The sequence below is a fragment of the Triticum aestivum genome, chromosome 2B (genome assembly GCF_018294505.1).
Source record: "Triticum aestivum cultivar Chinese Spring chromosome 2B, IWGSC CS RefSeq v2.1, whole genome shotgun sequence".
NCBI classification, from domain to species: Eukaryota; Viridiplantae; Streptophyta; class Magnoliopsida; order Poales; family Poaceae; genus Triticum; species Triticum aestivum.
In genome coordinates, this window is record NC_057798.1 from 522910712 (window position 1) to 522935874 (window position 25163).

The 25163-nt window shown below is 43.9% G+C and overlaps 3 protein-coding genes across 3 annotated transcripts; 2 read left to right on the plus strand and 1 right to left on the minus strand.

Annotated features, from left to right (window-relative positions):
* Positions 1–2370: 2370 nt before the first annotated feature.
* LOC123045800 (anaphase-promoting complex subunit 2) lies at positions 2371–10834 on the plus strand. Its single transcript, XM_044468976.1, has 16 exons — positions 2371–2730; positions 4156–4245; positions 5072–5303; positions 5598–5875; positions 5982–6053; positions 6630–6871; positions 7394–7807; positions 7910–8111; positions 8236–8350; positions 8435–8517; positions 9235–9354; positions 9445–9533; positions 9602–9683; positions 10119–10310; positions 10431–10499; positions 10593–10834. Exons 1-16 carry the CDS (start codon positions 2386–2388, stop codon positions 10710–10712), a joined length of 2745 nt encoding a protein of 914 aa, XP_044324911.1. The 5' UTR covers positions 2371–2385; the 3' UTR covers positions 10713–10834.
* A 717-nt stretch (positions 10835–11551) lies between these two features.
* Positions 11552–14880, minus strand: LOC123045801 (elongator complex protein 3). Its single transcript, XM_044468977.1, has 9 exons — positions 14333–14880; positions 13951–14020; positions 13665–13837; positions 13388–13562; positions 13072–13238; positions 12726–12945; positions 12531–12635; positions 12064–12216; positions 11552–11833 (listed from the first exon to the last, which is right to left on the minus strand). The coding sequence occupies exons 1-9, from the start codon at positions 14818–14820 to the stop codon at positions 11675–11677; spliced, it is 1710 nt and encodes a 569-aa protein (XP_044324912.1). The 5' UTR covers positions 14821–14880; the 3' UTR covers positions 11552–11674.
* Positions 14881–14999: 119 nt separating this feature from the next.
* Positions 15000–17917, plus strand: LOC123045802 (26S proteasome non-ATPase regulatory subunit 6). Its single transcript, XM_044468978.1, has 8 exons — positions 15000–15273; positions 15367–15481; positions 16221–16311; positions 16403–16548; positions 16644–16863; positions 16950–17058; positions 17188–17356; positions 17461–17917. Exons 1-8 carry the CDS (start codon positions 15132–15134, stop codon positions 17633–17635), a joined length of 1167 nt encoding a protein of 388 aa, XP_044324913.1. The 5' UTR covers positions 15000–15131; the 3' UTR covers positions 17636–17917.
* The last annotated feature ends 7246 nt before the right edge of the window (positions 17918–25163 follow it).

The window sequence follows — 25163 nt, forward strand, 5'->3', positions numbered from 1 at the left end:
TTAGGCCCAACTTAGAATTCTCCTTAGCATCGATAAACCCTAGATGATAAACCCAACATAGGTGGCAATAGAGCCAAGTGATTAGTGCCAAGTGATTAGGCCCAACCTAGGGTGCCTCGGCATCGATAAACCCTAAATGATGAAAACTTAACTTGGCTGCCCCGGATGCCTCGGTGTCGATGAGAACCTAAATGATGTACGCTTAGGCTTTTAGGGTGCCTCGGCGTCGACAAACCCTAAATGATGAAAGCTTAGGCTTTTAGGGTGCCTTGGTGTCGACAAACCCTAAATGATGAGACCATGATCTTGTTCCTTGACAATAACCAACTTTTTGACCAAACTTTTTTCCTATTTAGAGCGAAACATGGCCCACAACGATGAGGTCGGTGGTTCGGGCGGCAAACAATTCTGGGAGCTGTCCCGGGAGATGGAGGAACAACCTCACCGCTATGAGGACGCCGCGGAAGACACCGATCCTGATTACACAACCCCTAGTGGTGTCGGGGACCAGTTTGATCGCGATGATGCTCATCGTGATGACCACAACTCTCTTTTATGTGATGGTAGTTTAGATGATCGATATCGACTTGTAATGTGAAGACAAACTCGATACTCGCGGTCTTGAGACTTGTAATGTTTTATCTTTGTTCGGTCTTTTGAATTCGGAGACTAATATGATGAATTGTATTCGGAGACTAATCTTCTATTGTATTCGATGAATCTGATGTTGCTGTGTGCTGCTGTCTATATTCTGTCCAATAATATATTTTGTAACCTGTGCAAAAATCAGAAAAGAAAAAAAACAAAAAATATTCAAAAAAAACAAATATTCATACTAATGGCGCATCAAGGCAGAGTGCGCCATTAATGTGCCAAAGGATACTAATGGCGCATCAAGGCAGAGTGCGCCATTAGTGTGACAAAGCACATGGTTACATATGGCCCCCCGGGAGGCATACTAATGGCGCATGGATTTACACACTAATGGCGCACTGCCAGGTGCGCCATTAGTATACCAGATACTAATGGCGCACCAGTGGTGCGCCATTAGTAAAAAATTCTAATGGCGTGCTACTAATGGCGCACTGGTAGTGCGTCATTAGTAGGCAAAACCGGTGCGCCATTAGTAGGCCTTTTCCTAGTAGTGTCTGGTGGGTCTTGGCTCCAAAAATCCTCTTTAGTTCCATAAAAATTCCTCGCAAAGTTTCGTTTCATTTCGAGAACTTTTATTTCTGCACAAAAACAATACCATGATAGTTCTGTTGAAAACAGCGTCAGTCGGGGGTTAGTTTCATTCAAATCATGCAAATTAGAGTTCAAAACAAGAGAAAAAGTAGATACGTTGGAGATGTACCAGCCATCACCCTCGGTCTGATATCCCGCAGGGTCAACATGGCCACCTCTATGTAGGTCATGCGAGTTCCATTAAAATGCACCGGTTCAACTCCTTCCAAATGTTTCACAACGTGTAAAAGAGACCCCCACTCCGGTAGTACCGTGCATGCATCGGGGCCTGGGCAGGCATTCTGCTCCACTAGGGCACAAGGCTTTGGGTGGGGCCCATGCCCGCCACCCGTGAAATTCTCCTCGGTCCAAACATGAACGCGGGTAGCCACCACAATGAAGAAAGGGGTAGTCCTTGCACATGTGCACTGTTGCTTCCGAGGCACTTAGGCAAAGTTGACATATCTAGATAACCCTTAGACGCAAGCATATCCGCGGCGAGAATGCATCCACACAACACAAGCTAGGCGAACATTTTGCACTTTGGCTCCACGTGGGCCTTCCAAAGCATGGCCACATCGAACTTCTGGTGAGAGCCGAGGAATTGCACCATATAAGCCGAGGGTGTCAAATATACACCATTAGCCGCCCCACTTCCAAGTTACGCTACTCATCTGTGCAGCCCCCCGACCCGTGTCTCATCACGAAGCTCCATGAAGACCGTCGTCCGCCTCCTAGAAGCGATCTTGTAGAGCTCAGGGGCGAGGCGGCGGAGGGCATCCGGTCCCGTCCAGATGTCGAGCCAAAAAGAGTGTTTCCCTTCACTTTTTCTATGATAATCGAAGTCGAGGCCTGGAATATTTCCATCATCTGGAGCGGTAGGAGTGACGAGATAGATTTCGATCAGAGTGACCTCGGCGGCCTGAAAAATGTTACTCCATTCGATTCAAATTAATTGTCGCAGCTGTAGTATCTCACAAAAGAATTAAATATTGCAGCTTTAGTACAACTTTAATTCTCGTTCCTGTCCGGAAGCTCGGCCGGATGCATTTCATGGTCAGCCGATGGATTCGTGTGGGTCGTGCCGTGGCGCGGCATGTTGGCACGGTAACCGCGAGCCCAAGCCACAAGCCAGCATCGCGCCGTCGTTGTTCGAACCGAATGGCCACGGGGTCCGACCGCACGCACACTCCGGGAGAAGCCAAGCCACGACAAAACCTGCCCACGGCGTGCCCCTTTCCCCCCACTTTCGACTTTGGAGCTTTCGCGCTTCGCCTCCTTCCCGCGCGCTCCTCTCTCGGCTGCGGCCGGGGCCGCCAGGCGATGCAGCTGGACGACTCCGACGGCGCCCTCGACTCGTGGGCCCGCTTCTGCGCTCTCTCCGGCGAGCTCGTCGGCGGCGCCGGCGACCTCTCCGTCGGCCCGCGCCTGGCGCCCGTCGTGGCGGACCTCTGCGCCCGTGGCCTCGCCACGCTCGTCCGCGACTACTTCCTCCACAACCTCGAGGTCTGCGACTCCCGTTCCTCTCTTCCCCCCTCGCACCCGCACCTCTACTGCTCTGTGCTGCTACTTGCGAGTCGGACGGGTTGGGAACTTGGGATGCACATTGCGTCGCGTGCTGGGTGTTTGCGAGAATGCCTGTGCCGAATAGCAGAGGGCGCAGTGTGGGAGTACGGGGTTGAGAGATTAAGCGCCCCCCCCCCCCCCCCCCCCCCCCCCCGCGTGTGTTTGTGTAAATGCCCGTGTGAAATTCCGGAGTGCAATGAGCGTTGGGATGTGAGATTTGGGGTTGAGCCAGTCGGCATAAGGTTTCTCGATGAACTAGCTTGCCTCCCGTTCATGCTCTTAGCGTCTTAGGCCCGTTCTTCAGCACAATAACTATACATCTAGTTGACAGTTATGAAATTGTCAGTGTAAATCTGTCATAGATTAAGATAGGTTGTTTTAGCAATGTGAAGTTTCACGAGCTGGGCCAGCTTCATGTTTAACCTTGTCGCTCGTGATTCCATTGATGGAATCAGGAGCTTTGCTCCTTAAATCGAGATATAAAACTGTACATGTTGCGAGTCAGGGATCTGTTCAAGTTGTACATGTGATCCTGGTTGAATTTGCATCATGCTTGAACATTAACAAATTAGTCGTCTCCATTCCCTCAAAAGCTCAACTCTGTTAATTTGTAATGTCAGAACTCAAGCAACCTGAAAAGTTTCTTAGCTATATATTGCTAATCTGAGGTGACTTTGAAAACTGTCGTGCCATTTCCATTTTCTGGGAACCCTCCCTGTGGCATCAGAGGAGTTTCTTGTGGGGTTATACCACCAAATGCAAAAACCAGTAGTGTAATAGTGTATACAATTGGAGTAGCTGCTGTTCCTGGTTTGATTTACGTATTTTCTTTAGCTTTCTGAACTTTTCAGTTTCTTGTTCCATTAGTTGGCAAATGTAGATAAACGAGCTTGTATATCCTAATAAGCTATAGCCAGTGAGGCCATAAACCTTGAACCTTGAGCTATCTCATATTATGCACTATGGCACGATGAATTACTGAGACCAACACTTGCTTCCAGTAGTATTTATTAAGACTCACTGCTTCTGACTTCATTTCTGTCATCTGTCTATGAGGTAGTCAACCCATCTTCAATATGTCCATAATGCAGTTAAGAGAAAGAGGTAACTAAAATACAGGGGTCAGGTAGGTTGTATAGTCGTTTGTCCCTGTAGAATAAGAGTATTTTTGCCAGACTGATTAGGCAGATATTGGTCTAGTTACCTCTGTAGTTGACTTAGTAATGAGTAGAAGACATCCAGTCTAATTTTAGTTGATGACTTGATGCTAGCCTCTTTGCTGAATTTCTCAACTTGCACTAGTACATTGTTTCTGTTAGTATGGATATTTAATTTAACTTCACTTGTTAACCCGCCCCTGTGCAGGAAACATTTAGAAACAATGCAGTCAGGATGTTCTGGCAGAAATTTCATCCTTATAGCAGTTCTTCTGCAGTAGAGAGAATTAAATTCTGTGTAAGTTGTGGAAAACCTAATTATTGTTTGTTCAAGGCCTTTGTTTGCAATTTTCATTTTTCTTCAGATTTGGAGTCTATCTGTTTCATAATTTGCTTATACAATCAGGATGCATAATGATACGTATGTTGACTCAACAAGGAAAATAGATAGATTATACTTGAAGCTCATTTGTGCAAAGCAAATACTGAAGAGGATATGCTGAGAAGTGAATGTATTTACTACTACCTTCGTGCCAAATTATTTGATGTTCTAGCTTTGCCCTAACTCCTAAGTCAAACTTCTCTATATTTGACCAAGTCTATAGAAAAATGTGCTAATATATACAACAGCAAATATATTTTATGATGAATTTAAGGAAACTAATACAGTATTGTAGATGTTGATATTTATTTATCTAAACATGGCTAAACTTAAAGAAGTTTGACTTAGGACAAAGCTAGAATTTCAAATAATTTGGACCCGAGGGAGTAGGTACCAGTCATAAAAATGATAAAATGGTTAAAAAATACGGAATAGGGTAAACTGATATTGATATAACCCAGCTTGACCTTGAATATGTTCGGCTTTTTTTTGCGGGTGAATTTGCATGTGTTGTTTTGAAGTGATATGCGCCATCAGATTACCTTACTGTAGCATGGACATGGATAATGTACCAAATGTTGATGTGTTAATCTCAAGAGAACTAACATCAGTATTCAGTAGGTTCAATTTGAGACACCTGCTTTCATCCAGTTAAAGATATTTTAGACATGATCACTTAAACACCTTGTTTTATTTCTTTAGGATTTTTAAGTAACATAATCTCTCAAATCATGTATGCCAGGTTCAGGAAAGCTGGCCTGAGGATGTCTTGAGTGCAGCACTAGAGGACATATGTTTGGAAAAGAGTTACCAGGAAAAATGTGTCCTAGTTCTAGCTCATGCTTTACAATCATACGAGGAAAAGGCACAAAACAGAAAGCTCAAAGCAGTTGAGTGTAGTTCCAGCTTAATGCCTAGGTACCAATTAATGGTATCTTCTGTACTTCTGACAACACTGCCCTTGAGCTTTCCTGGTTAGCAACCTTTCCTTCTCCGTTTTATGAGAAGATAAGTTTTTTTTCTTGTGTTTGACACGAATCGGTGTTCTTTTTGGATACAATTGTTTCCATTAATGAACCTTAGGGCATGGATTTTGAGTTAGGCTTTGCAATAACGAAAATCAACAAAACATAGAGAGTGTTATATTTTCTGTTCTTTGTTGAGGCACTAGTTATTGGCACCTTCAGTTCCTGTGATGGCATTGCCTGGTTTACCGCTGTGCTTTTGATCAGGAAAAGTCATGTTCGCTCATGCTTGACATTTTACAGAGATTCTAAATGTCTATTTCAAGAAGAAACTGGAAGAACTAAATACCATGGTGGATGCATCTGATGAGAACGACCAACTTGTTAGTCATGAACTTTTTGGACAGAGCAATGTTTCTGCTTGGGATTCTAAAATGGACATTGATAGTCAAGAAAAAGTTATTTCAGAAAGTTGCACTCTGGTTAAGAACATTGGAAAAGTTGTTCGTGATTTTAGATGTCTTGGTTTTACATCTATGACCGAAGATTCTTATTCCTCTGCAATAATCTGGCTTTTAAAGGTCCATACGCCCTTCTGTCCCTAGCACCTACTCCATCTCTTATTCTGGCAGAGATGCCATTGAATTTCTGGCAGTAACCTTGTCTTAATTTTTTTCTCATCTGCAGTCTAAAGTTTATGAACTAGCTGGTGATGATTACAGAATCCCTGTCCTTGGGAGTGTCAAGAAGTGGATTCAAGTACCTGTTCATATCACCATTTTGTTAAGTTTATCCATTTATAAGCACGACTATTTACCATGTCCTTTCTTCTTCTTTTTGTATCACATGCCTTTGTATTATGCTCAGCCAACTTAAGTAATTGAGCTTGCTGAGGTTAAATTATTCTTTGTATGCTTAGTCTGTTATGCTCAATCTTCAGACTGGAACAGGAATGCATTGTTTATGTAATAGAGCTGTCACTGCAGTGCACCTGTCATGGTCCAGGTTGTACTTCAGAACATCTTTGCTAATGTTACTGCAGTTCTTTGATATCTATTTTTAGACCAATTCTTTAGCATGTCAGGTTAGCAGATAGAGATGTTGTTATATTGTTATAACTGTTATGGGTTTATTGAATATGATATCTAGCTTATGGTTATATAGTCTCCATACATGCTGACGCTGGCATGCCACATACCTCTTCAGCTTTTACATGTAACAATGTTGAGGAAACTTTTGGGTCTTGTCAAGCTATTCCGTTTTCAATTTATATACCTCTCCCCTAGATGATGCTTACTTCTCGAGCTTGTGCTGACTAACTTTTGGTCTTGTCAGGTCGTTCCTCTTCAGTTTTTGCATGCTCTTTTGACATATCTGGGGGACTCTGTTGATTATGACAGTGGATTATCTGGTCTGAAATCGCCCTTAGCCTCACGCCCTTCTTCCTTCCCAGGGATCGGTGTTCCTTCTCAAGCACTTCTGAGGTGGCACATGCGCCTTGAATATTTTGCTTATGAAACCTTGCAGGACCTAAGAATTGGCAAACTTTTTGAAATTATAGTAGATTACCCTGAGAGGTATGCCATTTTTCTCTATGTCATGATGTTAAACATTTAAATAGCCCTGAGATCAAAATATTGATTTATATGCTTGAATACTTTTCTCACTTCTGAAAGTGTAGTTTTTGGTTATTTGGTCTATCCAACTTCTAAAATGTCTTAATACCAATCATTGCCACTGTCCCTGTATCCTTGCAGCCTATCCTCATTTAGCCGAAGTGCAATATAGTTAGAACCTATATATCATGATGTAGGTCATCTAGTTATCGCTTCACTGATGTGTATTTGATTATCTGTTTTAGCCACCTTGAACTAAGGATCTTAATTTCCTTTCATGTGTCATACTCTTCTTCCTCTCTCCTCGTTTGCATGCTTAGGTGTTAATAAAGTATGTTGACACGGTCATATCAAATATCTGATTCTATTTTATGAATTACTTTCATGTCTTATGGCACATTGACCCCATTCTCTTGTTACTTTGCGTGCGTTCTTAACTTGTGCAATATTTAACATCTGGATACTTTTTGGGCATGAATGTAGTTCTCCCGCTATTGAAGACCTAAAGCAGTGTTTAGAGTACACGGGTCAACACTCTAAGCTTGTCGACTCATTTATCTCATCACTGAGATATCGCTTGCTTACTGCTGGTGCCTCAACTAATGACATATTGCACCAGTATGTTTCCACAATCAAGGCACTGCGGTCGATTGACCCCACTGGTGTATTCTTGGAAGCAGTTGGTGAACCAATTAGGGATTATCTGAGAGGTAGAAAAGACACTATTAAATGCATAGTGACAATGCTAACTGATGGATCTGGAGGAAACACAAGCGGGGGAAATGCTGGTGATAATCTTCTTGAAGAATTGAACAGGGATGCTGAAAACCAGGAAAATGCTGACTATGATGATCATACAAACATTGATGAGAAGCAAGCTTGGTTGAATTCTGAAAGGTATGATTTATTCATTACATTCACCATAATGCCTGTTATTCCTTAATCCCGTAGGAAAATTTGCTTCTCTAAGATCAAGAACCGTGGTTCCAACTTCTACAGCTGGGAACCTGATCCTGTTGAAGCAGATCCATTGAAAGGCAGCAGGAGTAGGAGGAAAATTGATATACTTGGACTGATGGTCAGTATAATTGGCTCAAAGGACCAATTGGTCAACGAATATCGTGTAATGCTGGCTGAAAAGCTGCTAAGCAAATCTGATTTTGATATAGATTCTGATATCCGCACGCTGGAGCTCCTTAAGGTTAAGACTGACTTTTGTATTAAACCATACTTAGTAATGTTCTAAAAACATTTGATTGGATTGCATGTGATGCATTATGCCTTTGCTGTAGCCTTTATTGTGTCATGACTATGTTGTTTGGCAGATTCATTTCGGTGAGAGCAGCATGCAGAAGTGTGAGATTATGCTTAATGACTTGATTGACTCGAAGAGAACCAACTCAAATATTAAAACATCATTATTAAATGCACCTGGAACTGGTACCATTCAAATACTGCATGTTACTTCAGAAACCATCAACTATCACTTGACCTGCATTTGAACCCTTATTTTTTCTATGGTAGTTGCTGGGCAAGAGGAGGCAGAAATTTCTCATGATGTTCTTGATGCTACAATAATTTCTTCCAACTTTTGGCCACCGATTCAGGTATTGCCAGTAAGCTTTTTATCTAAATCATGGTGGTACCCCCTCCCTTTTCATGCTGTGGACGAGTTATTGCTAATGACTTAGGCATTTCAATTAATAACATGCTATATCGATTATGAGACAGTTGAGCCAGGAGCGTAAATTGGTAAAATGTGGTCTGTATTGATTGACATGCTATCCTGCTGTACAAAGATATATGCACCAACACTAACAAGTACTCCCTCCGTCCCATAATATAAGAACGTTTCTTAAACTGTTTTAGCTTGGAAAATGTTCTTATATTATGGGACAGAGGGAGTAATTTGTTTTGTTGTAAAAAAAAGTAATTCGTTGTCAGAACTGTTTATGTCATCAAATCTTCATACCAACTTTCTGTCAGTGTCTGCCATCTTCAAATCTTGGTTGTCTCGTACATACAACAATTCCTAAGATTCAGTTTCTGTCACCACTTTTTTTTAATATCTGTTAATTTTTAAATGCATTTTTTCCAACATCAAAACTTCCCTCCTTTTGGGTGCGAGGGCACACAGAATTGAAGGTGAATTCCTCACCAATGCATGTGGTTAATTTGTAGTTAATCTGATGGTATGTGTTAGTTGATTTTAATAATATGCTTAGTAAGAATTATGGTTTGCTTACTGAAGGGTTGAACTGTGAGCTTTTGCTGTTTCATCACCCTCTTGATTCACTAAACCTCTATATCTGCCGCAAATGTAGACAGAAGATCTCGCAGTTCCTGCTTCAGTTGACAAACTGCTGTCTAATTTTGCACAAAGATTCCATCAGATAAAAACTCCACGGAAGCTATTGTGGAAGAAAAATCTTGGAACGGTCAAGGTTTGATATCAAATTTGAAGTTGACGGGTATATGCGCGTAACCATGAAGACTGAAGAAATATCTCTTACGAGCTCTCTTTTCATTTCCAGTTGGAACTGCAATTTGAGGACAGAAGTATGCAGTTTACTGTAGTACCTGTGCAGGCTGCAATCATAATGCGGTTTCAAGAGAAACCAAGGTAATATCAATTGTCTTCCTGCATATCTCTTATGTTCCCATCTGACTAAATTCATCAAATATTTTCAGCTGGACTTCTAAGGCACTTGCTACCGAAATCGGCATACCTGTAGACTCTCTCAACAGAAGAATAGGTTTCTGGACAAGCAAGGTGTGTCACAAATGTATTATGAAGTCAATATACTTTTATTGTTTATGTGTAGTACGCTGTTACTACCTTTTGAACTCCTTTACTCATCCACGGTCGTCAATATCAGTGTTAAGATTGCTTTATGCTAAAAAAACTGTTAACACTGTTATTCGTGACATTTCTAACAATGAAATGGTAGTCTGAATCCTCTTTAGTATGATTTTTTAATGTTTGCGCTTCAGTAAGATGGACTAGATTGTTGATAGTCTTTGGATCAGTCTTCCGCACAAATCGTAGTCTTTTTTTTTATTGGAGTAGAAACATATATGGAGTATATGATACTCTTAAGTAAACATGACCTGGTACTATGTTTCTGTACAAATGGTTCCCTAGTAAAGTTCTCAACCATGTCCTGCTTCATAAACACATCTAAGCATTTCACACTATATGTTATAGGGGGTCCTGACTGAATCGGTGGGACCAGATGCCGATGATCACATCTTCACAATTGTTGATAGCATGTCTGATGTCAACAAAAACAGCATCGTGAACGAAAGCTGCGAAGCGTTTCAAATGAATGAGGACGAAGGTGAAAGTTCCGTTGCATCCGTTGAGGAACAGCTTAAGAAAGAAATGACAGTCTATGAGGTTTGACTCCTTGCAATTTCATATTTCTTTTTCTCTAATGCTCAACATACCTGTTTATCCACTCCCCATTTCTTTGTTCTGTGATCTGACCATCATTTTACTCGTCATTATGCACTGCAGAAATTCATCATAGGAATGTTAACCAATTTCGGCAATATGACACTGGACAAAATACATAACACTTTGAAGGTAGACACAAAATTTTAAAATCTCGTCTACTTCATGTTTCTACTATTAACATATTTTCTACTCATCGGTTTCTTCTAATATTATTTGTTCCAGATGTTCTGTGCCGAGCCATCGTATGATAAATCACTGCAGCAATTGCAGAGTTTTCTTTCGGGTCTAGTATCAGATGAAAAGCTTGAAATGAGAGATGGATTGTACTTGCTAAAAAAGTAACTGCTACTTAGGGTGACACATTATGCTGTTAGATTAAGGATGACAGGCAGTCAAACCAGTATGTATTCCTTTCTGGCAAAACCATTCCGATCAAATATATTCAATTATTCTTGTGCCAGAAACCATAAGCTCCACGATACTCGCGCCCGAAAAACTATTGGTACTCACTGTCCGATAAAAATAGCAGATATGGAGTGTGACGTGGGACTATTCCTGTAAATAATCTTTGCACCTAGTGATCATTCATTACTCTGATAACTTCTCAACAAACTGGACAGCAGTTTGGTGCATACACATCATGCGGGCAAGGGCATGTACTCCTCCGTTCCTAAATATAATTCTTTTTAGAGATTTCAAATAGACTATCACATATGGATGTATATAGATATATTTTAGAGTGTAGATCCGTATGTAATCACTTGTTGAAATCTCTAAAAAGACCTATATTTAGGAACGGAGGGAGTACAATGGTGCTATAGGAGTATCATGCAGGATAAATGATAAGGTGGAGGAGAGAGAAATCATAAGAAAAAATTTATCTCTTATTTAAGAGATGGTCTCTTAGCATAATATGTCTCACCATGTTTCTAGGAATAGCTGATTATTGAAAATAAGGCTAAGAGGTAAACATTTTTTTATTGTTATCTCTAAATTACATGGAAGACTTAAGATAAGATTGTCTTATCAACCGCCGTACATGCCCTAAGGGAAATGTGGAGCAAAATAGGGGCCATCCGTCCACCCCCCTTTCTCAAATAACTAAATCGTCGTGTTTAATTGGATCGCATGGATTACACCATTCTGCCAAAAGGTGTAATACGCTGCTATAACTCAAAGTCTGAAGAAGGCAAACACAAAACTTTCAAAATAACAACTAAGGTTACAAATACATTACACTTAACATCATGATCACATTTGATTTTTCTAGTTGCAATACAATTGCCATTTGATGCTGAAATACACTATGCCAGACATTTGACCATGTAAGGCCCCTCAAGTTCATAGCCCAGCTTGCGGTAGTAGTGGCGGGTTCCAACTCCTGAGATGACGGCCAGTTTCTTTGATCGATGCTCCTTACGAGCAATTCTCTCTGCTTCTTCCATCAGGAGCGTCCCATACCCCTGGAAATAGGTGATGGATGGAACAAATGTTAGCCAGCTGAAACAATCCAGCAGCAGAGTCATGGTAAATATCTGAATAATTAACTGAGAAAGGGTAGCCAACAATTACACCATGGTAAAAAGCCTTAGTGTCATGCTTAGCAAGTATTCATTCAGTCACTGTACACACACTTGTGGGTCCTAATTTTTACTATTCTGAGCACGCATAGTTGTTCAAGTAAGAGATTAACCTGGTGTTGCAGTTTCTCTGCATCACGACCATGCACAGGGACCGCTGTTCCGTAGACATGAAGTTCACGGACAATTGAACACCTCCCTACGAGTTCAGGGCCTGTAACATTGCGGCCACATTTACGCAAGCGCAACAGGCCAATAAGGATATCCTGTAGAATTTAGCAAAGAGAAGTGTGAGTAATGTTACACAAGATCAAAAGGGTAAGAAACCCAGTGATAAACTCTATGCACCAGTAGCAATCAAGTACACCATACAAGCAGAACAGAGATTAAAACTTTCTTGGTATAAGTGAAACCAATAAGGCAATAACTATGTGGATAAGTTCAAAAACATCCCACCTATGTAAAGGAAATTGACCATAATTACATTGGAAAAATATGCCTATTCAGGAACACAGCATAAACCATAGCATATTTTCACATCCCAGCAGTGAAATGAATAGGATGGCAAGCTGTTGAGTACCTGTCGTGTATCCTCATACGAGAGAAAGGTCTCCCAACCGTCATTTGCAGCGTAATCACGCCTGACAAGCTCAACTTCATCAGGCCTGATCTTGTGATGGATATCCTGTGTGGAGAAGCACAACAAGAATAATGAGGACACATCTTTAATCAATTATAAGCACATGGCAGTGACTTCACAGAACCCCATATTTACCTGAATTCCAGCCTCACGGGTTCTGACATCTCTGCATTTCAAGCCCAGGTCTTCCATTCGAGCCAAAGCAAGCTCACGCAGGTTACCTTTCTCAACACCAGAAGTAACAAGAGGCATAGGGATATCTCTCTGGACCCGATAGACTCGTGTCCATGGTGGTACCATCGACAGAATCCTTGCTACAATATCCACTAGCAGCTCTGGTGGGTAGTTTCTATACCTGCAACACAACAGATGTCACCAGTATATAAGTTCTCAATACTCACTCTAAAACTATAGAGAAGCAAAAGACTGACCATAAGATCAAGCAGGAAATAAAATATCAAGCGCTGGATAAATATAGTACCTTCCAGTTTTCCATAGCTCATAAAGACCAGTTCCACGAATCACAAGAGTTGGATAGATCTTTAGACCATCTGCTCGGAATGCTGGATTTTCAAAAAATTCTCTGAAACTTTCCATATCCCTCTCAACTCCAACATTAGGTAAATCTGGCATCATGTGCGCAACCACCTATCAACAGGTAAATCATCATGTATTAGGACAACTGCACAAGTCATAACTCAAGCTAAGAAGACATCTCATTTTCTTAAATGAAGCTAGCGTTCAAGCAGCAAGGAAGGCAATTCAACAGGAGGAATTTGAGGGCGGTGAACAATAACCTTAAAACCAGCATCTTTTGCTAAAGAAAAACAATCAGCAACAGCAGCTACTGTATGGCCTCTGTTTGTGTCACGTGCAACATCCTCATATGTACTCTGCACACCAATTTCTAAGCGGGTACATCCATAAGATAGCATTTGCCGCAGATGAGGCCCCAGGCAATAATCAGGTCTCCTGGAATAAAAAGACTAATTAGATTAGATGTTTCATGGGAAAAATCACAAGGAATTTTCAAATGCAACCAAGAAGCATGGACAGATGTTGAACGACCCTTACGTCTCAATTGTCATACCGATACATTTGACAGCACTATGTTCTGAATAACAAACCGCCTCCTCAACATTAGCAGAAGTATGTCCCGATAAAGCATCATGGAGATTTCTGATGAAATAATCACGATAATCAGCCGGTAACGACATGAAAGTCCCACCCATCAAAATGAACTCGACCTGCAAAAGAGTATATTTGAATTACTTTGCACTTATAGTGCATCAAATATAACTAGATTGAGCATGAAGCCACTCAAATCAAGATGAAATAGTCTCTTGGGCTAGGGACAAACCTTATCCGCACTATGTCCGAGCCTTTTGAGCTGATCTATCCTGCTTCTGGCTTGCACATATGGATTGTACCTACAATTGCAAATTCAGATTAGTAAATACATTTTTAAAGCATATCTACAAAGCAGTTAAAATGCTAATAGTGCTTGTATGGCTACATCAGTCAACACAACCTGTGGCCATTAGATTTTCATGTGCAGAGATCAAATAGATCACTAGTGAACAACTAGAGAACCTTGTTTGCACTAATAATTAATTAACAGTCCAATGAGACCTTGCCCCTCATCCGCCTTACAGTCACATAGGTTTCAATTGCAATGCAAACTGAAGCATGCCTTTTGTATTTCTAACAATGTGTTAACAGCATCAGTAGTAGTAAATCACCTTGCCCGGATGGCGCGCATGCTGGTGGGCTCGTATCCAGTGTAGGACTGGGTGCTGTACTCGAAGTCGGAGTCGGGGCCTCCCGGGCAGTAGACGCAGATGTTCCCCGTGGTGGCGATGTGGGGGCACCGGTGCGGCTTGGACATCACGGCGACCACCGCGATGCCCGACGCCGTGCGCACGGGCTTGGCGCGCAGGCGGGGCAGCAGCGCCGCGCGGTCCGCCTCCGGCACGGCGGCGATCATCTCCACCAGCTTGGGCGCGCGGGCGAGCCCGTAGCGGCGGCACGCGGCCGACTTGAGCGCGTTGAGGTCCACGTCCTCCCCGCGGCGCGAGAGCTCGCCCATCTCCGACACGATCTCCGCGATGGCCCGCACCCTCGCCTCCTCCTCGGAGAGCCCCGCGGGCAGCACCACGCCCCCGCGCCCCGGCGTCGGCTTCCGGCGGCGCGGCTGGTCGGCCGCGGCTGCGGCTACGACGGCGGCCATCGGGAAGGGTTTCAGCGAAGGTTTTTTTTTGGCCTCGCAGGGACGAAACTGGAGCTGGGCTCGGTCGGTGCCTGGCCTTTGCCTTCTCTACCGGCCGGTTCGACCATTCTCCGCCCAGCACAGCCGTCAGATCGCGAACGGACGGGCGGGATTAATACACGTGGAACCAGAATGTAAACAAGTATAGGCCAGTAATTAAATTCTTGAGCTCACGGGGAAATCCTTCCTCCTCTGCTCTGCTCTGCTCTCTCCCCTCATCTATTGCGGCAGAAGCAAAGCGCTGCGAGGCGAGGCGAGTCTGCGGCGGCGAGATGGACGGCGGCGGTGAGGAAGGGAAGCAGCAGCCGCAGCTGGTGCTGGCGCACAAGCTGTTCCTCCTCTCGCAGCCAGACGTGGACGACCTCGCCAAGGTCGGCCTCCGCGACGACGTCCTCGCCGCAGTGAAATCCGACGGTACCGAACCCCGCCTCCTCCTCGAATCTGCTTCCTCGCCCGTGGGTCGGTTTTGGGGGGTCTGATTCGATCCGATGTGCTTGTTTTCCCCAGACATGGCGGCGCTGTACGAGTCGCTGGCGGCCGACGGCATGCTGGAGATGGACGCGGCGCTGCTCGCGGAGATGCGCGGCCGGATCGAGGAGGAGACCAAGAAGTTCGACGAGAAGTGAGCGGATCTCTCCTGTCTACCCTTTTTCACGCTCGAATTTCAGGCTACTTTCTAGGGTTTCAAATACTACTGCCGTCGATACATCTAACATAGTTTAACCACTCCAGATAGATTATGTGATAATTTAGCCCTGAGAAACCCGCAGCGTTGCGAGCTCCATACTGTAATTGTGGAATTCTTCATTTGTTCTTGATGACACACCTGTTGTTTTTTGAGCATTATAATAACTAGACTGTAATTGTGGAGTACTAACTAGTATTCACGCTTCTAATATTACCAAATTTGGATGTCTTGCAAAATATTACTCCCTCTGTCCCATAATGTAGTGTCAAAAAACTTCTTACATTATGGGACAGAGGGAGTAGTACCAAAATTTCTTTTCCTATATTATTGATATAATGAGATATGAAGGGAATGCTAAAGTGTGCTTGTTTAAGGTTACTGATGGACAACCATCTAGATCAGTAGTGGATCAGCGACTGATAGTAAATAGAGAATTGATGTGTGCACAAACAAATCACTGATCTCGAGAAAGGTTTGCAGTTTAAGCAGTCAGAAGTTTTTCTGCAAAGATTGTTCCATTCCACCCAAATGAAAATGTGTGCTCTTGTTATCTAGACTCTGAACTTCTGAAGTGTATTGTTTCTTTTTCCCTCCTTCTGTTTCATCTGATTTCACATTGCGTTGTGTTCGTTCTTGCCTTCTACTGATTAATATCACCTGTGTATGCATAAAGGATCGCGGATGCTGAAGAGAATTTGGGTGAGAGCGAAGTGCGTGAAGCCCATCTAGCCAAATCCTTATACTTCATAAGGGTTGGCGAGAAAGTATGTATACATATCTAATGTCTTTCACCATCTTAGGTTGTCGTTGCATGTTTTAATCATTTTATTCTGACCTAAATATCCAAAATTTCAGGAAAAAGCGCTGGAGCAGCTTAAAGTTACTGAAGGCAAAACTGTAGCTGTGGGGCAGAAGATGGACCTTGTTTTCTACACTTTACAGATTGGCCTTTTCCATATGGACTTTGATCTCATCTCAAAGTCCGTTGACAAGGCCAAAATGTAAGTATGAAGTCTTGTAGTTTAGCTATTTGCTACTATACTTGTTTTGCATTATGATGTGTATAATACTGAGCAACTTCCTTTCCTGGTCGAAGCTTGTTTGAAGAGGGTGGTGATTGGGAGAGGAAGAACAGATTGAAAGTGTACGAAGGCTTGTACTGCATGGCCACTAGAAATTTCAAGAAGGCTACTAGCTTATTTTTGGATTCTGTTTCAACTTTCACAACTTATGAGTTGTTCCCCTATGATACGTTCATCTTTTACACAGTCCTTACAAGTGTTATCACATTGGACCGCGTATCTCTGAAACAAAAGGTACATATTCATCTTGTCTCCTTCAAGTCTGCTTTGTTAGCTTGAATGTAGATATAGGATACCCAATTTAACAATAATGTTGGCAGGTTGTAGACGCACCTGAGATCCTGGCTGTAATTGGCAAAGTACCTCACCTCTCGGAGTTTCTCAACTCCCTCTACAATTGCCAGTACAAGTCATTTTTTGTGGCATTCTGTAAGTGAATGATCGCTTTATCCTTTCATATATTCTTGCATTTATTCCGATGAGCAGTAATGCTTGTTTGGTTGTTCTGGTGGGGTTAGCTCCTTGGATTTCTCATATATAGTCCATGTTTGCTTTCAGCTGGCCTGACGGAGCAGATCAAGTTAGACCGATACTTGCAACCGCATTTCCGCTACTTCATGCGTGAAGTGCGCACTGTTGTCTACTCACAGTTCCTCGAGTCATACAAGAGTGTGACGATGGAAGCAATGGCTGCCTCATTTGGCGTGACTGTTGATTTCATAGACCAGTAAGAATTTTTGTTGATGTTATTTGGCATGTCATGCATCATCTACTGGTGCTTATACCGTGTATGATAAATTGATGTGGCTAACCTTTTTCGTCCCGACGCAGGGAATTGTCACGCTTTATTGCTGCTGGGAAACTTCACTGCAAGATTGATAAGGTTGCTGGTGTCCTGGAGACGAACCGACCTGATGCACGTAATGCCTTCTACCAGTCGACCATCAAGCAGGGAGACTTCCTGCTGAATCGCATACAGAAGCTGTCGCGAGTCATTGACCTGTAGGCTTTCTTTGTGAGGTTTGGAGCAGCTCCTTGGCACAACCCTACCCTACTCAAGCTTCCCTTGCAAGACTTTGCTTTGGCTCCTGTGGAGTACTGGCAGTATTGCATTTTGCGTTTCAGATCGGTCAAAAGGAAAGGGGTAGTTTTTTTTTCAATCTGAGGATTTGACTTGTAACCTAACTATATGGATCGAGGGAATTGCAGACCATTGTTTCTAGATGGTTGTTTCCACGATGAATTCATCCATTTTTTATAAAAATTGTGTGACCAGCGTTTTACCTTTCTTCCTTCAAGAAAACGAGCATAATTGCCAACAAATATTTTGTGCTAACTGTTTCTAAAAAAGATGCATAACTTTACTGCACCAGCAAAAGTGAGGAATGCAAGATTGCACAAGCGTTTCTAATTAATATTCCTCTTTCATGACGCCAATACATATCTGACGTTCCCTGAAGTAGGTATTGAACAGATGAAAGTTTTTGTTCGCTTTAAAACACATTCAGTGAACGCTTCAGAATTGCCAGGTCAAACAGATGAATTTACCATGACGTTGAATGAAAATTTGTCATGTTCTAGGGTAAAAATTGCCCCATGTTGTATGTAAAAAATCTCAGAAAATTGCCTTGCTGCATGAGAATAATTGTCATGCATTTTCAAGATATGTCATGATGCAAACATCGAGAATTGCTGGTCCAAAATGAAAAAGAAAATGGCAAGAATTACCATGCTCAGGATTTGCCATGTACTCCCTCCGTTCCTAAATACTTGTCTTTCTAGGCATTTAAAATTGACTCAACATACGGATGTATGTAGACATATTTTAAAGTGTAGATTCACTCATTTTGCACCGTATGTAGTCACTTGTTGAAATCTCTAGAAAGACAAGTATTTAGGAACGGAGTGTCAGGACCCCGACTCGATGTCACATCGATCTAGCCGGTAACACCTCATATCACTTTGCGGCCTCACGCACGGTATCCCCACGGGTGTCGCCTTACCTTTGCCCGGGACCGTTTGCGCCTTTTGGCACACGTATATGATAGTGTCGCTAGCATCCATATGATAAGGAGCCCGGGCTGACATGGCTAGTCGTAAACCCAAAGTGGCACAGACTTACAGGGACAGGCATCCATGACCCAGCTTCGAACGTGTCGGTCATCAGCAAATGGGTCCGGGCTGTAGCACTGGGCTAGCAGGACTCCGGTAAACCGGGCTGTAGCGGGCTAACAGGACTCCGGTACTCAAAGCGTGACATTTCCCCGAAGGGACAGACACAGGAACGAAGAAGGACACATGCCGGCCAGCCTAAGTGTTCCAGAGCAGTAGCAAGCTACCATGGCTCAGCGGTAACACTAGGAGACATTTCCCGGTAAGAGAGGCTACTAAAGATAAACAACTAGATAGTCAGATCCCACACATACCAAGCATTTCAATCATACACACAATATGCTCGATATGTGCAAATACAACGAAGCATCACAACATGACTCTACGACACAAGTACTTTATTCATTAGGCTCCGAGGAGCGAGATATTACAAACATGGGTCTCATGACCCAACACTCAGAGCATACAAGTCAAAGCACAAGCGGAAGCTATCATGTCTGAGTACAGACGTCTATAAATGAAAAAGGCTGAGAAGCCTGACTATCTATCAGATCCTGCCGAGGGCACAAGATCGTAGCTGAGGTATCAAGCTAAACGTCGAAGTCCAAGCGGAACTACTAGTGAGACTGAAGTCTCTCTGCAAAACATAAAATAGGCAAACGTGAGTACAAATGTACCCAGCAAGACTTACATCAGAACTATCTACATATGCGTCATTATCAACAAAGGGATGGTGGAGTTTGACTGCAGCAAGCCAGCTTTAACTCGGTGGCTATCCTGAACTACGACTGCAAGTAACTCTTTTGAGGTGGCGCACACGAGTCCACATATTCACCATATCAATACACCACTATGGATCCGCTCCCGTCTCCCTACGAGAACGCCATCCATAGCACTCACGCTTATCTTGCGTATTTTAGAGTATCCACTTTCACTTGTCTATGAACTGATATAAGCAACCCAGAAGTCCTTTTCCGCGGACACGGCTATTCGAATAGATGATGTTAACCCTGCAGGGGTGTACTTCTTCATACATGTTTCCACCACTTAGCGTCTGCACACGACATGTGCTCGGCAGACTTCAAGCGAAAGCCGACGTGGGTGTAGACCACGACCTACCTAAACACTCAAGTCTCTAGTCCAGGTTTATCGCCTATTCGGGTTCCATCCATGAGGAGATCCGGCCGGAGTTTCGCTCACAGCCCCAAACGATGTGAACAGGGTTCCCGAGATACCAAACGGGCATCCGGTACACCGTGCCACGTACCTACCGCATCACAGCCCACCCCTACGGTCAGCGCTGTCCACGGCCTCCAGTAGCTACAAACACCAGAAACTACTTGCAACTCCTGGACAGAGAGCTAGGGTGAATAAGAAGTCGAGCGGGGTCATATTTCAGGGCCCAATGTATGGTAGTAGCTGATCATGGATCACAAACACAGAACTCAGTTCCTGAGGACGGCTGCAATGAGACAACCCACCATGTACTCCTACATGGCCTCTCACCGCTACCTTTACCAAATCGTGTTCACACACTTAGCTCACACACAGTAGGACATGTTCACACGCCTCTGATTCATCCCCGATGAATCAGACCTGACTCAACTCTAAGCAGTAGCAGGCATGACAAACAAGCATGAATGAGTAGGCACAACAGGGCTCAAACAACTCCTACTCATGCTAGTGGGTTTCATCTATTTACTGTGGCAATGACAGGTCATGCAGAGGATAAAGGGGTTCAGCTACCGCAGCAAGTAACAGTATGATCGTTGTTGTCCTAATGCAGTAAAAGAGAGCAGGAGCGAGAGAGTGGGATTGTATCGGAATGAACAAGGGGGTTTTGCTTGCCTGGCACTTCTGAAGATAACATTGAGTCTTCATCAGTGTCAACGATCACATCATCGGTATCACGTCTATCGAGAGGGGACAAATACCGGCAACACAGAAGGAACACAATCAATGCAATGCACAATATGATGCATGATCATGACATGGCAAAATGAATGTGTTTTGAGCTAATGCAACTAGCAACAGATTAAATGAAGTTGGTTTGAATACAAGATTCAAATTCAAACTCCATATGTGATTATTTAAATGCCTATTAATTGATTTGTGCTAAACAGCAGCTATAAGTTGTTCTAACATGCATGAAAATGGTACAGATGGATTCCTTGAATTTTTCTGATAATTTTTCATATATAATTTATTTAATTTGGAGTTACGGTTAATTTTCTATGATTTATTGAAGTTTTAGCATTTTCTGGAATTTCTGAATTAATTTAAATCCAGAAAATCATTTAATTGCGTCAGCCATGACATCACTTGACGTCAGCAGGTCAACAGGGCGCCTCCAGGTCAAACCTGACCTGTGGGACCCATATGTCAGCGTCACAGGTTAAACAGGGGGGGTTTATTTTAGTTTAATTAAGGATTAGGGCACTAGGGCCCACATGTCAGTGGCTCTGGGGTTAGATTAGGTGGTGATTAGCTTAAGCTAATCACCTGATGGCGGGGGCCCACCTGTCAGTGTCAGCAGAGGGGGTAGTTAAAATAAAATAACTAAACTAATTAACAGGGGGGGCTGGCCCCACCTGTCATCGACCCAGAGAGGGGGGGGGTCCCGCCGTGGTCAACGTGGGTCAGACCCACCGGCGGCTTGACGCCGGCGAGGCCAGACGCGGTGGTGCGCGTCGGAAACCAACTACAGGGGCTCTTTTGGCGCGCAGGGAGCAGCTACGGGGAGAGGGTGGAGTGGCGCATCCAACGGTGGCGGTGGCGGAGGCTGGGGTGGCCGGAGCTGCCGGCGGCGAGCTCTTTTGCGGCGGCCGGAGCTCGGGCGAGGTCGGGGTTGGCGTTCGGGGGCACGGGAGGGGAAGCTAGTGGCGGCTACGGGCTCCTGGAGACGTGTTGAGTGCGGTGGTGTGCTCGGCTTCGAGCTGCAACGGCTCCAGCCACGGTGGTGACGAGGCACGGCGGCGGCGAGCTCTCGGGTCCGGCGGAAAGGCGGCTAGGGTACGGGAACGAGCGCGAGGAGGAGGGGGAATGGAAGAGTAGCTCACAGGGGTTGCGACGGTGGCCTCGGGGAGCTCGGGGAGGCACCGGAGCCGACGAATTTGACGAAGATGGCCGGCGGTCCCGAGGTTGAAGAAGCCGGCGGTGGCGACGTTGCAGGGGCTCCCGCGGTGCGCTTCTCGGCGAGGAGGAAGAGGTGGTCGAGGCGGATCTCCTGGGTACTTCGGGTGGCAGCGAGGAGCACGGTGGCTACGGCGAACGGCGTCGGCGACGACGAGCTCCGCTCGGGCGCGTGCAGGGAGGAAAGCAGAGGAGAGAACGGGGTCCAGGGGAAGAGAGGGGAGGTGCAGGGGGCGAGGGGAAGTGCGTGGCGTGAGGGGGAGGCTCGGGAACGCCTCGGTGGAAGCAGGAGGTGGCCGAGGCGGCATCGGCGCTCGCCACCGAGCTGCTTCGGTGCGAGGGGAGGAAGATGACAAGGGGGAGGAGGTGGGCTGGGCCGGCTGGATGGAGCTGGGCCAGCTCTGGTGGGCTGCACGGTGAGGCCAGGTAAGCTCTGTTCTTTTTATTTTTTTCTGTTCTGTTTGTTTTATTTAATATCTTTTGCCACTGTTTTCAAATCCAAAATAATTTCATACAGTGCCAAAACATTCTGAAATATTTTATGTTACCTCTCTGGACTATTCCAAAAGTACATAAAACATTTCAAAGCATTTGAAAATATATTCATTATATATTATGAATATATCCCCAAATTCAAATAGATTATTGATTTAAATTCAGAGACCAAATAATTCCTTAAAAATATTCCAGAATTTTGGTTTGATATATAACTCTTGCCAAAATTCACAAAACTATTTTTAGGGCATTTTGGATTCACAGAATGCAATTTAAAGGGTGCTTGCCCTTCTTTTAATTAGGGTTTTGAGGCTTCTGAATTCCTCAGTTCAAATTTCATTTGAATTTAAACATGATGCAGCAACCAAGCTAGTCCATGGCCAGGGTAAAGCTAGGGATGTGACAACTCACCCCCACTAAACAAGAATCTCGTCTCGAGATTCAAGCGTAGGGTAAGGTGAAGGGTAACGCGGACTAGTATAATCTTCACGATCCAGGGTGCACTTCATAGAAACGTTGATTCGAACACCATCTTTGTCTTGTCGTCTTGCTCTGAGAACTCCAGCTAATCATGAAAAGAAGAGGAAAGGAAAACTCTAGAAGGATCGGTCTTCTCGAAGGTCGAACAACTCAGGATTAACTCACGGAATGAGACATAGAACCATCTCTCGGGTTGAGACACGAGATACACATCAAGAGGGGTGGAAAGAAACGGATGACGAAGGTTCGCTAGGTAGACAACAATTTCATACCTAAGAAGGTGGTAAACGATTGTCAACGTAGCGAGGAGTTGAGTTGCCATGATACCATAACGATACACCTTAGGGAAGGTGACTCGTAGAGATATCCCCTTAAGTGGCAAAAAGAATTACTTTTGATTCAGAGATCATTGAAACTCTTTAAACCAGCCTAAGGCAATTCTCGAGCGATCGTTTGGAGGGGGTCGGTAGAATGGCATACTCGGACCTGGATGATGTGGATTACCTTGTTGAAGACAACGTAATGGATGAATTTGCTTATCACCGGAAATGGAAGAGACCCATGGTAGAATGGCACATTGGCGGTGCAAGCTAGGAACAAAATGCAAATGCTGGGAATGATTCTGGTAACTGGGGAAGAACCCAACAATAGAGAGTGAATTCACTGTTTGAAAGGTCATAGCATTGCCGAGGAAACTGAGAGTAATCCCAGTTAGAGCCGATGATAACACGTAACGCTTGTGCGTGCTCTCAAGAACTTGAGCATTTCCATATCATCAAGGTTTTACCAACATCCGTGTCAAGGATGCTGACAACACAACTACTACCATGATGAATAGCGATGGACGATGCAGATGCAAAGGAGGATAACACTTTCTCAGATTTCACCTTAGCGATCCAAGGAACAAAATCTGGACGATCGACCGAGAGACATTTAGCACTCCGCTTCTAATGTTCTCCTTGATGTGCTAGCGTAACCATTCATAGATATGGTTTGATATCTAGAACATCAAGTAAAAGGTCGGACTTCGGGAACACAATAATCATAAGGCACAACTAGGAAGTAAATCCTACGAAGTCCTTATGGGAAGGTGGCCAACTGCTTCGATCAAGATACCACAATAATAGGTCCTTCGGCTAGGTGGTGCTGGCCACGACATCCACTTTACCGGTTATCGAGGGACCAATATTATAGTTCTTGGGAAATGTTCCAAACCATCATATCTGCCTGAGATTCAGATCTGGTTGGTGTCAGGATATTCCAGACTCATCGAGTCTAGGAAGAAAATGAAAGTTTGCAACACAAATCGACGAGATGACGTTGCGAGATTCTCGGGAGATGAACTACGATAGCAAGCTCCAAAACATGAGCTAGTTCTGCTACAAACATGTGAACATGTTGTCCAAGACAAGCATGACCACAAGGTAGTCTTATAATAGAACACTACCGAGTTCAGGAGGGGGAACCATCATTAATGACATCGAAGTCTCCACGCGTGGAAGTCCAAAGAGTTCACCTTGGACAGACTCCTTTATCTTTGAACAACTCAATCAGTGGCTTGGTGTGCTAGGATATACATATAGAATGGAGGTTGCAAATCTCCAGACCACAGAATACTTCGCATGTATGCATGACTGATTTGGAATGATTCCAAAGGAAACAACATTGACTTTCTCGAATCCACGGCGGCAACTTGCATCAAATGCACATGAACTGGAGGAAGTCACTTCTTACATCCGAACATATGCTTCATGAACTAGCATGAAGAAATGCTTTCAAAAGTTTCCAACACTAGCTTAATGTTCAACAAATCATGGAGGAGATAAGGATGTTGCCAATGGGCTCAACAACAATTCATCCGGGTTTCCTTTTAAAAGGAATTCCATAGTTAAGTGAACAAGTGATAGCATTGGTCAGACCAAAGATGTAAGGGTGTATGCTCGAGGGATCAACCACGAGTAAGACAACATTACGAGCATCGTTGGTACTGATTTGATTTGACGATAGCCCACACTCAAATCAAAGGATTGATAAGACAATAGGTCCAGCAACTGATCACAGGGACCAATCGATGAAGATATCATCTTTCGTCAACACATACTACACAAGAATATCCCTTTGGAACGAACTAAGTCAGGCAAGCTTTTATCTTCCAACTCTTCAAGTTGTTGTCTAGCTTAACCAACTAGCTCAGGGATATCCAACACGGATTCTTGGAGAAGGGGTGGTTTACAGGATAACCAACTTGATCACGAACTCAACATAGCGGTCAGGTGACAACCTGGTAATACTTCTGAGAAGATATTCGGAAATCA